This window comes from Lipotes vexillifer, unplaced genomic scaffold (assembly GCF_000442215.2).
Source record: "Lipotes vexillifer unplaced genomic scaffold, Lipotes_vexillifer_v1.1 scaffold792, whole genome shotgun sequence".
Classification (NCBI taxonomy): Eukaryota; Metazoa; Chordata; class Mammalia; order Artiodactyla; family Lipotidae; genus Lipotes; species Lipotes vexillifer.
In genome coordinates, this window is record NW_006795663.1 from 1,381,059 (window position 1) to 1,393,879 (window position 12,821).

Here is a 12,821-nt window from a genome sequence, read left to right on the forward strand (position 1 = left end):
TGACATCAGTAAGGAATTTTAAAAACCATTTCCAGACTCTCTACAGGCAAATAACTAAAACTCTTCATTTTTAAGATCTACAAGTGCCTGTATTTTATGCTGAATATAATTTCTGAAATTGAAAAATTGTGAGATAGATTTAATTTTTTTTTCTCCTGCCAAGAATATTTGATTTTTTTTTTTCTCATTTGGACTCTTATACAGTTGCTTTTTTTTTAAGGTTGTGAGCCAGTGAAAATTTTGCTGGAGTTGAAGAACGTAAATGTATGTGCCTTTTCCGGCTTTAAACTGTCACATGCATAGGTTCTTTTACTTTATGAACCCTTTTTTTTTAAATTGGTTATTTATATGAACTCTCTGAGCCCTTTTGGGAGCCTGGCAAGTTCTCCCAACACAGTGGAAGTACCTTGGATGCTTTAGGAAGACTAGGATGCTTTAGGGGGATTAGGTTTGTGCATCTGTCCCAAGAGATGTTCTTTCTGCTTGGAACATGTTGATGGAGGCTCTGGGTCTGATAGTCAATGTTATTAGACATCAAATTGCCACAAAGGAAAGTAGTTCTTTTTCTTTTCTCTGGAAGTAATTTTTAACCAATACTTTTTAGTGAATAGTAAATACAGTATTTATATAATACATAATTTGGTAATTAAATATACAAAAGGGAACTCACCTTTGATAACTTCTAATAATGGTGAACTATGATGTGGATAATCACAAATTCCTTAAATATTTATGGTTTTGAAGATGTTTTAATCTCTTCATGAAAGATTGGCCTTTGCCAATCTTAGAAGCTTTGCCCAGGATTTCTTTGCCTTGTTCTCATGTGTTAACATTCTCGGAGAGAGGGAGAGGAAGTATGTCCAGGTGGAGCTGCTGGAGGGCAGGGGGGTTCATTTAGAAAGGCCCCAGTGAATGAGGTTGTTTCCAGGTTTCCGGCAGTGTCCCAACAAAATGTGGAAGGTATCATGTGTGCTGACTTTGGAGACAGAAAATTTGCATTTGAAACCTGTATCTGCCCCTTATGACTGAACAAATAAGTGTGTCTGTCACTTACTGAGCCCTGAGGGTATTATGTCAGGTACTCTTCTAGATATTTCCATGAATCAATTAATCTTCACACAAGTCTATCAAGAAAGTGACTATCATGAGTCCCAATTGATAGCTAATGGAACTGAAGTATGGCAGTGAAGTTCCTTGCGTAAGTTGACTCAGCTAATAAATGCTGGTGTCAGGATTCAAACCCAGGCAGCCTAACTCTAGAACGAGGACTCTTAGTTACTCTGCTAAACTATCTTCTAGAAACCGGGATTTGTGGGGAGGGGAGAATAGGAGTACGTGTGAAAAGCATCTTGGCAATGGCAGAGCCACATAAATGTTAATAGAGGGTGGTGTTTTTCTTTTTTAATGATCTTCTGTTCTTGTTAAAAATGAAAGCTTGACCCATTGACAGATGAATGGATAAAGAAGTGGTCCATATATACAGTGGAATATTACTCAGCCATAAAAAGGAACGAAATTGGGTCATTTGTAGAGACGCGGATAGATCTAGAGACTGTCATACAGAGTGGAGTAAGTCAGAAAGAGAAAAACAAATATCGTATATTAACGCATGTATGTGGAGCCTAGAAAAATGGTACAGATGAACCGGTTTGCAGGGCAGAAATAGAGACACAGATGAAGAGAACAAACGTATGGACACCAAGAGGGGAAAGCAGCAGGGGGTGGGGTGGGGGGGTGATGAATTGGGAGATTGGGATTGACATGTATACACTGACATGTATAAAATGGATGACTAATAAGAACCTACTGTATAAAAAAAATAAATTAAATTTTAAAAAATGAAAGCTTGATTTCTTAGCTAGTTGGGGGCAAAAATCTCTCCCCTTGTGGCCATGTGATTCTCACTTCTGAGGAGCCCAGTTCACATGTGACCCATTACAGTTTCCTAGGGCTGCTGTAACAAAGTGCCACAAACTGGGTGGCTTAGAACAACAGAAGTTTATTGCTTCACAGTTCTGGAGGCTGGAAGTCTCCTCTCCGAGGAGACTCTCTCTCCTAGAAGATCAGGATGTCAGCAGGGCCTTGCTCCCTCTTGAGGTGCTAGGGAAGGGTCTGTTCCAGGCCTGTCCCCTAACTTCTGATGCTTTTCCGGCTGGCAATCTTAGACATTCCTTGACCTCTGCCGCACCACCCCGACCTCTGCCTTCATCTTTGCGCGGTGTTCTCCCTGTGTGCGCGTGGATTAGGGCCCACCCTACTCTGGGGTGACTTCATCTCTAATGACATCTGCAAGACCTCTTCTCCAAATACCATCAAACTCTGACATATGGGGGGCGGGACTTCAACACATGAAACTTGGGAGCTACGGTTCAACCCCTAACACCTCATGTCCCCTTCTGGTCTCAGTGGCGCCACGACAAGTGGGGGCGAGAACGAGCGTGAAGACCTGGAGCAGGAGTGGCAGCCCCCGGACGAGGAGTTAATCAAGAAACTGGTGGATCAGATCGAATTCTACTTTTCTGATGAAAACCTGGAGAAGGATGCCTTCCTGCTAAAGCACGTGAGGAGGAACAAGCTGGGGTATGTGAGTGTCAAGCTACTCACATCCTTCAAAAAGGTGAGGCTTCGTTCTCAGAAGCCGCTTTGAGGATTTCAGAGGTGCTTTGGGTTGTGGTTCTCAATATTTTTGACCCCCTTGAAACCTGATGACTAACAACTTTTTATTTCCTCCAAGCCCTGAAAAAGGGGGAAATGATCAAGAGAAGGGATTTAGGATCATTATTAGGAATATCCTCCCACTCTATTAAAAGGGTCCTGGGTGTTGGGACAAGTCTCAGCTGGTGGCAGTTATGAAATGACATTACTTGTTCTTAGCAAAGTTCAGGCACTCTTGCCGGACAAGTGGGTGGCCGGGAGGATGCTGTGCCAGGACAGGGGGCTCAGTGACCTCGAGAGACACCTACCCAGCCTAGAATTATCTGAAATCTAAGCTTTTCATTTGCCAAGTTGAATAAATAAGAGGAGGAAGGAGCTCGGGGAGATGAGCCTCCTCCAAGACACCAGCCGCCTTTGCTGTGTAATGCCAGCATCCTCATCTACAGGATGGAGATGTAGGATATCTACCGCATGTCTCTGCTGTATAGATCCAGCAACTGGGTTGTGAATTCCCTGCTTCTTGAAGAGTTAACAGGCCGGTTGGAGTAAGAACTCTGTGTCTCCCTTGGGGAAAGTGTATTTACTAGAATGGAAAAGCCCATGTGGCCCGTTGCATAACAGGATGTGTAACGAGTGGGTCCCAGCCAAGCTGCCCGTGTTCTCTGTCAGAGAACGCTGGGGGAGAGCTTTCCTCCCGGAGCTCTTCTCTGCCTCGCCCGCTGGAATACTCCGCCCTCTCCCCTTGACTTCTTTCCGTTATTCGTTCATCAAACATATTTGCTCTGTATGCTGTGCGCTGTGCTAGGCACAGGATATACAAAGTGAACATGTCATTCCCCCGTGCCCTGGCAAAGTCCAATAAGGGACACAGACCAGTGAAGGATCACAGTACGGCAATAGAAAGAACAAAGTACTGTTTGGAGCTAACTGATCAGAGCAACTAACCCTGCCTGGAGAATTGAGAAGTCTTCCCAGAAGCAGTGACATTGAAATCGGATCTTGAAGGATGAGTAGGAGTCTTCAAGGTACAGGAGAAGGGAAAGGGCATTTCATGTTGTAGAGGAAAAACCTACTCTTCTTCCTCACAATACTTCTGCCACCAGATGTGGGGGAGGTTTTTGCCCATACCAGGCAATTCTGTGACACCCAGCTGGGTGTCCTACGGTTTAACCCAATTCTGACACTGTCTACCTGGGGATAGCATCAGATCCCTACAGGTTAAGGGTTCTGCACCACACTTTAGATGCCAGTCACAAGTAGTGCGTCCCCAAGGATCCACAGCTTCTGTCTTACTTGGCCACAAATCCGAGGTTCCCATGACCTCCGCCCCCTTGGATTAGATTATTTGCTACAGCTGTTCACAGAACTCAGGAAAAGACTTAATTAGATTTACCAGTTTGTTACAGGATATGATAAAGGATACAGAGGAACCACCAGACGCAGAGATGCACAGGGCAGGGTCTGGGAGGGTCCCAGGTGTGGGAGCTTCTGTCCCCATGAAGTTGGGGTGTGACACCTTCCTTAGGATATGTTCACCAACCTAGAAGCTCTTCGAACCCTGAACTTTCGGGATTTTTATGGAGTCTTTGTCATGTAGAATGATCGATTATTATTATAATAATTATCTTATTATATAATAATAACAATATGGATATTATTACATCCATTTCCTGCCCCTCTCCCCTTTCTGGAGAATGTCAGGGCTAAAAGTTCCAAGCTTCAAATCATGGCTGGTCCCATCCAGGAGCCCACCCAGAGTCACCTCATTAGAGCAGAAGATGCTCCCTGTGCTCTATTGCTCAGGAACTTACAAACGTTTTAGGAACTCAGTGCCAGTAACAGGGATGAAGACCAAATATATATATTTCTTAGTATAAATCACAGTATCACACATGTCCAGAGAACAGTGAGCAAGCCCTCAGATGAGAGTGCTGGTGGGGGAACCCAAAATGGAGCAGCCAGTGGAATCATCCTGTACATTCCTTTATTCCTCCCCAGGGACCCTAAAAGTGAGCCTAATTTTCTTTCCTTTTTAAGTTGCCACTTACTGGATCTATTTAGGAGAGTTCTCTGTTGAAAACTGGCTGCAGAGTAGACACAGACTCCCCAACACCTCCAAAATGACAGTGAAGACCGTTTTCATTCTAAAGCGTTTCCTGCTAATCATAATAGGAAACATATATGACCAGGGCCATCACAGAGTTTTGGAAAATCTTACCAAGTTCTAGTAATTGCACAAAGATGGCAGATCTCTGGTTCCTCTTCCTAGGTGGTGCCTGGACACTCCTTCCCCAGGCTCACAGACCCAGGCCTGGGATGCTCAGACCTAACAGAGATTCCCAGTGGGCCTGACTCCTGGCTCTGGGCGGCGGGTACTGGGTCCTGCTTCTCTCTGGATTGGCCATGGCCTTCCAGCAGCCTCTCCGGCCCTCTGAGTAAGGCCTCCCTGGCCTTCCCCCAGGCACTCCTTGCCCAGTCTTCCCCTCCTCTCCTGAGTGCTCCCTCCATGACTGGCAATGGAGACGGCCCCCCATGTTTCACCCCCACAGAGCCATTGTCCTGTGGTCATCATCTTCACCCTTTCTGGATCCCTCATTGACCCTGTCCACCTGCAGTCCAACTCTCCAAGCCTGGACCTGCTTCTCTCTGCCCTTGGCTCCTGCCACGGTAATCAGCCCATTGATTCTGTGTGTAGGTGACTTGTGATTCCCATACCCTAAGCCCCAGTCTGGGCTGTTTCACCCAGAGGCCACAAGCTAGAGTGGAGAGTGCCCTCTCTCCAGGAGCCTGCCGGTACTACTCAGAGCTCTGCCAGGCTCCCCCCACCCCGCCCTGTTTGTGAGCCCTCCCTTCTGAGCTCCGGCAAGTTCCTGTTTGGGTCAGGGTGCCTCTGCAGAGCAGCTGCACTGGCTCCGGGTGATCTCACCATTCCTGGCTCAGGTTACCCACCCACCCACTCACGTCCACCATTTCTTCGGGATGACTCATTCTCCATGGCATTCCCTTCACCAGAAGCGGGCCTCTCGAAAATTACTGTTTTACAGTATAAATATAGCTTCCATGCGCCGCAACATTGATACGCACAATTTCCACTAAAGGAGGAGGAGTGAGGGACCGTTTCATCATTCTCCTTGACACCCAAGTTGCATTTAATTCCAAGTTGATACAGCCCACATCATCTTCAGGAGATATTGAAAGATCTTTTGGCACCTTCTGTGTCTTGAATGCAGAAATGTGGAAGCACCACTTCAGAGAAGGATTTGAATGTTAAAATCTCCAGATCCTGTCAAAATGGTAGCATGTAATATTTGAAATAATGATAGCACATAGTATTTTTTGAGTACTCACTGCGAGCTGGACACTGTCCTAAGTTTTATATATGTAAAATGTGTGTCTGGGGGTAGATATGTATATATTTCTTTATTCACTTAGTCCTCATGATAGTTCTATGAGGTAGACACTATTAATGTCTTCATTTTACAGATGAGGAAGTTGAGGTACGGAGGGACTGAATAACTCTTAAGGTCTTACTGTCAGTTAGAGGTGGCCTCTGGATTTGTGTTTCCAACAGCCTTGTTCCAGAACCTGCAGGTTTAACCTTTAAACTTGCACAGAATAGAATATTTCCATACCTCGGAAAGGTCTGTAGGACAGCACTGTCCCTTGTTTGTAACTGTAGAAAGTGTATTCGTTCACTCACTAGGTGTCTGAGTGCCTGCACACACCGGGTATAATTCTAGTTACTGATGTTCCAGGGGTAAGGCAAGGAGGGAGCGAGATTATAGAGGACACCAGAAGGACAAGGACAATAGGTACCATCTCTGATTTGCTCTGTGTTCTTCAGGTGAAGCACCTTACACGGGACTGGAGAACCACAGCACATGCCTTGAAGTACTCAGTGACCCTCGAGTTGAATGAGGACCATCGGAAGGTGAGGAGGACCACCCCTGTCCCACTCTTCCCCAGCGAGAACCTCCCCAGCAAGATGCTCCTGGTCTATGACCTCTACCTGTCCCCCAAGCTCTGGGCCCTGGCCACCCCCCAGAAGAATGGAAGGGTACAGGAGAAGGTGATGGAACACCTGCTCAAGCTCTTCGGGACCTTTGGAGTCATCTCGTCAGTGCGAATCCTCAAACCCGGGAGAGAGCTGCCCCCTGATATCCGGAGGATCAGCGGCCGGTACAGCCAGGTGGGGACCCAAGAGTGCGCCATTGTGGAGTTCGAGGAGGTGGAAGCGGCCATCAGAGCCCATGAGTTCATGATCACAGAATCTCAGGGCCGGGAGAGCATGAAAGCTGTCCTGATTGGTATGAAGCCACCCAAAAAGAAACCATCCAAAGAGAAGAACCAGGACGAAGAATCCACTTCGAGCATCCACCTGAACAAGTCCCTAAACAGGAGAGTTGAGGAGCTTCAGTACGTGGGGGATGAGTCTTCCGCCAACAGCTCCTCCGACCCCGAGAGCAATCCCACGTCCCCTATGGCTGGCCGGCGCCATGCAGTCACCAACAAGCTCAGCCCTTCTGGCCACCAGAATCTCTTTCTGAGCCCGAATGCCTCCCCGTGCTCAAGTCCTTGGAGCAGCCCCTTGGCTCAACGAAAAGGCGTTTCCAGAAAATCCCCACTGGCCGAAGAAGGTAGGCCGAACTCCAGCACCAGTCCTGAGATCTTTCGCAAGTGCGTGGATTATTCCTCGGACAGCAGCGTCACTCCCTCTGGCAGCCCCTGGGTTCGGAGGCGCCGCCAGGCTGAGATGGGGACACAGGAGAAGAGCCCCAGAGCGAGTCCCCTGCTCTCTCGGAAGATGCAGACTGCAGATGGGCTACCTGTGGGGGTGCTGAGGTTGCCCAGAGGCCCTGACAACACCAGAGGATTCCACAGTGGACACGAGAGGAGCAGGGCCTGTGTATAAATACCTTCTATTTTTATTACCAGCTCCATTGAAAACCTCCTCTGTTTTCAAGGTTCTGACAAATACCGGGCATGATATAGAGTGAAATTAAGTCCCATTGGAAGATTTTGTATACATGTAGACCTCTTAATTTATATGTTTGTAATATATATGAATTGCCTGGTATGCTCTGGTTTTAAGACCCTCTTCTAGTTCAGAGCACCCATTCCTCCCAGCATGACCATTATTTTGATGATGCCCAACGTGTGTGAATGGCTCTGGAGGGCTGTGGGACAGAGTCTGCCCAGAGAGGGCCTGGCAGTGGGTCTCTTCTTCGTGGCAGGGTTCTTCTCTCCAGTGACCGAGCCATCCTCAGTTGGCCATGCAAGGGCTTCTTGAAAGCCCCGAGGAGTTCTGTTGTACGACAGCAACTAGTTAAGCCAGTAGCATGGTGTTTTATACGACCAAATATATGTTTCCTGTCAAGTGAATAAATAATAAAACACCTAACTGGGAGTGCTGGGTCTGAACCCATAGACTGTGCCTGACAAAATCTGTGTGCATCTGACAAGGCCGTGGGTGGTGTCATGAGGCTCTGAGGAGCTTAACAGGGACACATTTCTTGAGTGTGCCCCAGGGCTCTCCTTGGGGCTTCCGGCAGCCTGAGAGGTCAGCAGAGCTTGTGCAGGTGTTAGAGCACCACAGTCTTTCATTACAATGAATCGTACCAAACAAAGGCAGCTTAGTATAGACCAAGTTCTCTAGATGTGGCCCCCGGACCAGCAGTATTGACACCATCTGGGAACTTGTTAGGAATGCAAATTCTCAGGCCCTACATCAGCTGACTGAGTCAAAAACTCTGGGAGAAGGGCCTAGAATCTGGATTTTAGCAAGCCCTCCAGGGGATTCTGATGCACTCTAGAATCCGAGAGCCACTGGTATGGACAGTGGTTGTGGGGCTTGAGGTCAGACAGTTTGACTCCCATATCCCCAGCTTACTAGTTCTGTGACCTGAAGAGAGTTACCCGCCCCCCTCGGCCTCGTCGGCCTCGTCGTATCCCTGTGAAGTGCTTTGCCTTGATGTCAGTTTCTGAGATGCAGCTGGCCCTCCATCAGTGTTAGCTCCATTTCAGTGGAAGCTGCCTGGGTGGAGCAGAAAGGGTACTGGCCTAGATTCCAGGGTTCGCTTATCCACTCGAACCTTGGGGGATTTTAGGCAAGTCACGTTTAATGGGATTCGTTAATAACTATTGAACAGTGATTGGATGCCAGGGACTATGCTAAGAGTTTTCCATGCATTATCTCATTTAATCCTCCCAACCACCACACAAGAAAGGTTCACATGTTATTTCTGTTTCACACTGGAAGAAACAGAAGCTTCGTGTGGGTAACTAAGTTGTCCAAGGTTTACGAGCTAGATGATTGGTGGAGCTTGAACCTAGCAGTCTGGCTCTGGATCCCACACTCTGAACACCAGATGGGTCTCAGAATGTGGAACCTCACCATCCACATTCCAAAAAGAAGAAACCCCAAATGGCGCTAATATTTATTCAGCACCTTCTATGTGCTAGGCATCTGGCTAGACACATCCTTTCATTTATCCTCTTAGTGTCCCTGTGAGGTATTATTGTACCAGTTTTACTCATGAAGCTGCTGAGGTAGGATAATACCTCAGGCCATTGTGAAAATGGGAAAAGAGAGTGTATTTTTAATTATACAGCTCTGTACAAATTAGCAGGTGATTGTTATCTGGTTAGTAAGGTAGTGTGCCCCTAGAGTCCCAGAAGAATTCCTATTAACTGGTAAAAGCCTTCAGGAATTCCTCAGATTTGCTATTTCCACCACTACAACTGTAGGTGGCCCAAAGGCTTATATCTGGAGCCTAGGCCTTCTGACCCTGGGCAGTACCACTCCAGGTCCTGCCCTGGGCCTCCCTCTCTTACCCTCAGTCCCACTCACCCCCTACCTGGTCCCTCCCACAGCCACCTGCCAATGGGACACCTGGGCTTCACCACCTCTTACTGGCCTGGCTACATTCCAGGTGTTTCCACCCCTTTACACCCTGGCACACAGCTGCAGCTCTATTTTAAGATCCTCTCCTGTGGATCATAATTACTTTAAAAAGTACCTACACTCTCACCTTTCTATGCGAATACAGATGAGCTTGGCCTTCTGTCCGTGGCACTGCCCCATGTGACCTTACGAAAGAACCCTGAACTTGAGGTCAGCAGATCTGGATTCTAGTCGTGGCTTTTCTGGTAAGTAACTGTTTGGCCTTGAGCAAGTCATTTCTCTTTGTGAGTTATGGTTTCCCCTTCCAACCAGTGAATAATGGTAAGGTGCTCCTTAAATAAGGCCATAAGGCCATGTATGTGAAAGTGCCTTATGAAATGAAAAGTACTTTATAGATGTTAGTCATTACCCTGCTCTCCGATCATCTCCAAAGACAAATCCTCCTTCTGTGCTCTGGTGCTTAACTAGGGCCTCACATGGGAGTCACCTAGAGAGCTTTGCAAAACTGCCTATGCTCACCCTGACATAGTCTGATTTAATTGGTTCTGGGGTGTGGCCTGGGCATTGGTGGTTTTTAAAGCTCCTTGGGTGATTCTGATGAGCGGGCAGTGTTGAGAAGCACTGACTCCTTGGAATGAGGAGGGGACTTGGGATAAATTGAGGGAGTCTCAGAGACACTGATCCCTCTTCCTTATTCCAGACTGGGGTGTGGTCTCCTTTGTAGACCTCAGTGCAGCCCAGAGACCCTGAGCACCTTGCTGATGAACCTGATCTTCCTAAATCTCTGGCCAAACCTTTAGCTGGGGCATGGGATTCCTGTTTGTGAGCAAAGCAGGACTTTCTGGAATAGTTTGACTGGGAAAGTTAGCCAACAGCCTTTTTACAGATGTTTCATTATTTTTAATGAAAACCAGCTCCCTCTCCATGTGGGGACCGGAAACCTGCTATACATCTCCACTTGTGGTGCTGGTAGAACATCCACATTCCACACACGTCCAAAACACCACCTTGTCTGCCCTCCCCTACCCCCACTGACCCACCCAAGCACACACCTGCTGCTCCTGACTTCCTATCTCAGCCAGTGACGTCACTGTCCTCCGCGTCCCCTGGACTGGAGAAGAGACCTTGTAGCATATGTGACGAATGGAGGTTCTGGACTTTGACCCTCTGGGTTCAAATCCTAGTGACCTCTGACAAGTGACTTAGCCTCTCTGTGCCTCAGTTTCCTGTCCCAGGAAAGGTGGCTGATGATAATTCCTACCCCCAATTTGTCAGAATTAAATGAGTTAATTTTTGTAAACTGCTTGCTAACCTGCACATAGTAAAAGCTCAAAGAATGTGAGGTTGTCATATTTATACCTTCTTCCTTTTTTCCCACATTCAATCAACAACTCAGAGCTGTTAGTTCCAGCCCTGAAATGTTCCTTACATGTTCTTTTCCTCCCCACGTGCTTACTTACGTCCATACACCCTCCTCCCTGTCCTCAATCCTCGTCTTTAATCTATCCCCCGTCATGCCACCAAACCCATCTTACTAAAGCAGAGTTCTGTTTGCATAACTTCCCTAACTTTAAAAAAAAAATTGCTAGCTGCCCCTTTCCTAAACACAGAATAAGGGCCAAGCTGGCTCAAATTCCTGCCATGCAGTGCGTCTTGGAGGGAAGTCTCTCTGAACATTAGCTCATTGATCCACAGTCTGTTGGCCCGTAGGGTGACCTGAGCTTCAGGCCAGCTTCACGTCCAGAAGCATGTCCGTGCCTGTATCTTGTTTACTATTGCATCACCCCAGGGTGTGGCCGGGTTGAAAAGGCTCTGTTTGGTTTTAACCAAACATGGTTAGTCTCATGTGGGACTGAACCACATGAGAAAGTACTTTTTGAAGACACATAGGTCAGTGATTATTTTTAAATACTTTCCCTAAAATGTGAATTCGTTTTTTCCAGTAGTTTTCAGCTACATATTCTATTCCCTATGAGTTGTAAAACATGCTGGGAAAGCTACCTAGAAACTAATGGCAAAACTCTAAGGAGGAAAGGATTGAAACAGCAGGGAGTGTTGACTTGTTTCCAAAGCCATCTGATGCTGCTTAGTGAAGAGGTAATCCTGTAAGTGACAGCCTGAGAACTTCCTTCTCATGAAGCATCATTCAGGATGATGGTCATGCAGATGGATCAGTCCTTTGCGTTGCTGCCAATGGAGCCAGCTGAGTGGGGGCCATACCAGCCACTCACTGCTCTGGGAGCTGGAATAAACAGGGTCGTGGGGGGCGTATCAGGAGTGTGTATGCAGCTACTGTGCTACTTTCGCTTGGACCAGTTTCTAGTTGAGCAGCTGTTTGCACAGCAGCCCTGGTTTGGAATCAGCTATAGGATGAGCAGAAGCAAGTGAGTTATGTGTTGTGACGGTACACAGACATCAATATATTCCACAAATATTCCCCAATATGAGTAAAAGAAGCAGCGGGCTGAAAGGCTTTGGATGAAAGATGACTCCTAAGTGATCCTTGCCCTTTTCTGTAACTGGAATGTGCAGTAGGTTCAGATCTGCCTTCTCACCACTGCAATTATAGTTAATCCACCTTCAAAGATGAATTTGGGTAGGTCAATTTGTTGTGGCTGTTCCGGAGAGGTCGCCCAGAGGCAAATTCTTCTCATTACTTTACTCTCTTAGTGCCCTCTAGTGTCCAAATTGGGACACAGCCCTGTCTAAAGGGAACATATCCTGTTACCTGCAGAGTCCAGCTTATGTTCCCATGGTTGCGAAACAAGAACGACCCTAAGTACCGGACTTGCCACTTGTCAGACTGTGAGGCCTGTCTCATCCCTCTAAGCTTCAGTTTCCTCACCTGTAAAATGAGAATGATAATACCTACAACATCAGTGTTCTTGTGAGGATTAAAGGGGATACTGTAATACGTGGAAGGTACTCCAGCATAAGGAAATAGCTCCCCAAAATACATCGTCACTATAACTCCCGGCCATAAACTCATTCAAAGAAGGATGGGAAAGGCTTATTTATAGTACTAATCAGTTTGCATTATAGCGATTGTTTATGCACCATTTCTTTGCTGGATCATGAACCAGGAGGTAAGAACCACTATCTCAACACTTCTTATAGCATCTGCCCATGGCTGGAACTCAGGAAATAATTGTTGAATGGATACTGAATAAAAACTTATTTTCCTCAGCCTTAAAAATATTGTACATTGTAATATAAATTTAGTGTTTCCAAACATCCAAATAGGCCATATAGATTCTAAGGG

At 46.8% G+C, this 12,821-nt stretch overlaps 1 protein-coding gene across 1 annotated transcript; it reads left to right on the forward strand.

Annotated features, from left to right (window-relative positions):
- Window positions 1-2,404: 2,404 nt before the first annotated feature.
- Window positions 2,405-8,062, forward strand: LARP6 (La ribonucleoprotein 6, translational regulator). Its single transcript, XM_007467846.1, has 2 exons — window positions 2,405-2,617; window positions 6,500-8,062. Exon 2 carries the CDS (start codon window positions 6,641-6,643, stop codon window positions 7,565-7,567), a length of 927 nt encoding a protein of 308 aa, XP_007467908.1. The 5' UTR covers window positions 2,405-2,617; window positions 6,500-6,640; the 3' UTR covers window positions 7,568-8,062.
- The last annotated feature ends 4,759 nt before the right edge of the window (window positions 8,063-12,821 follow it).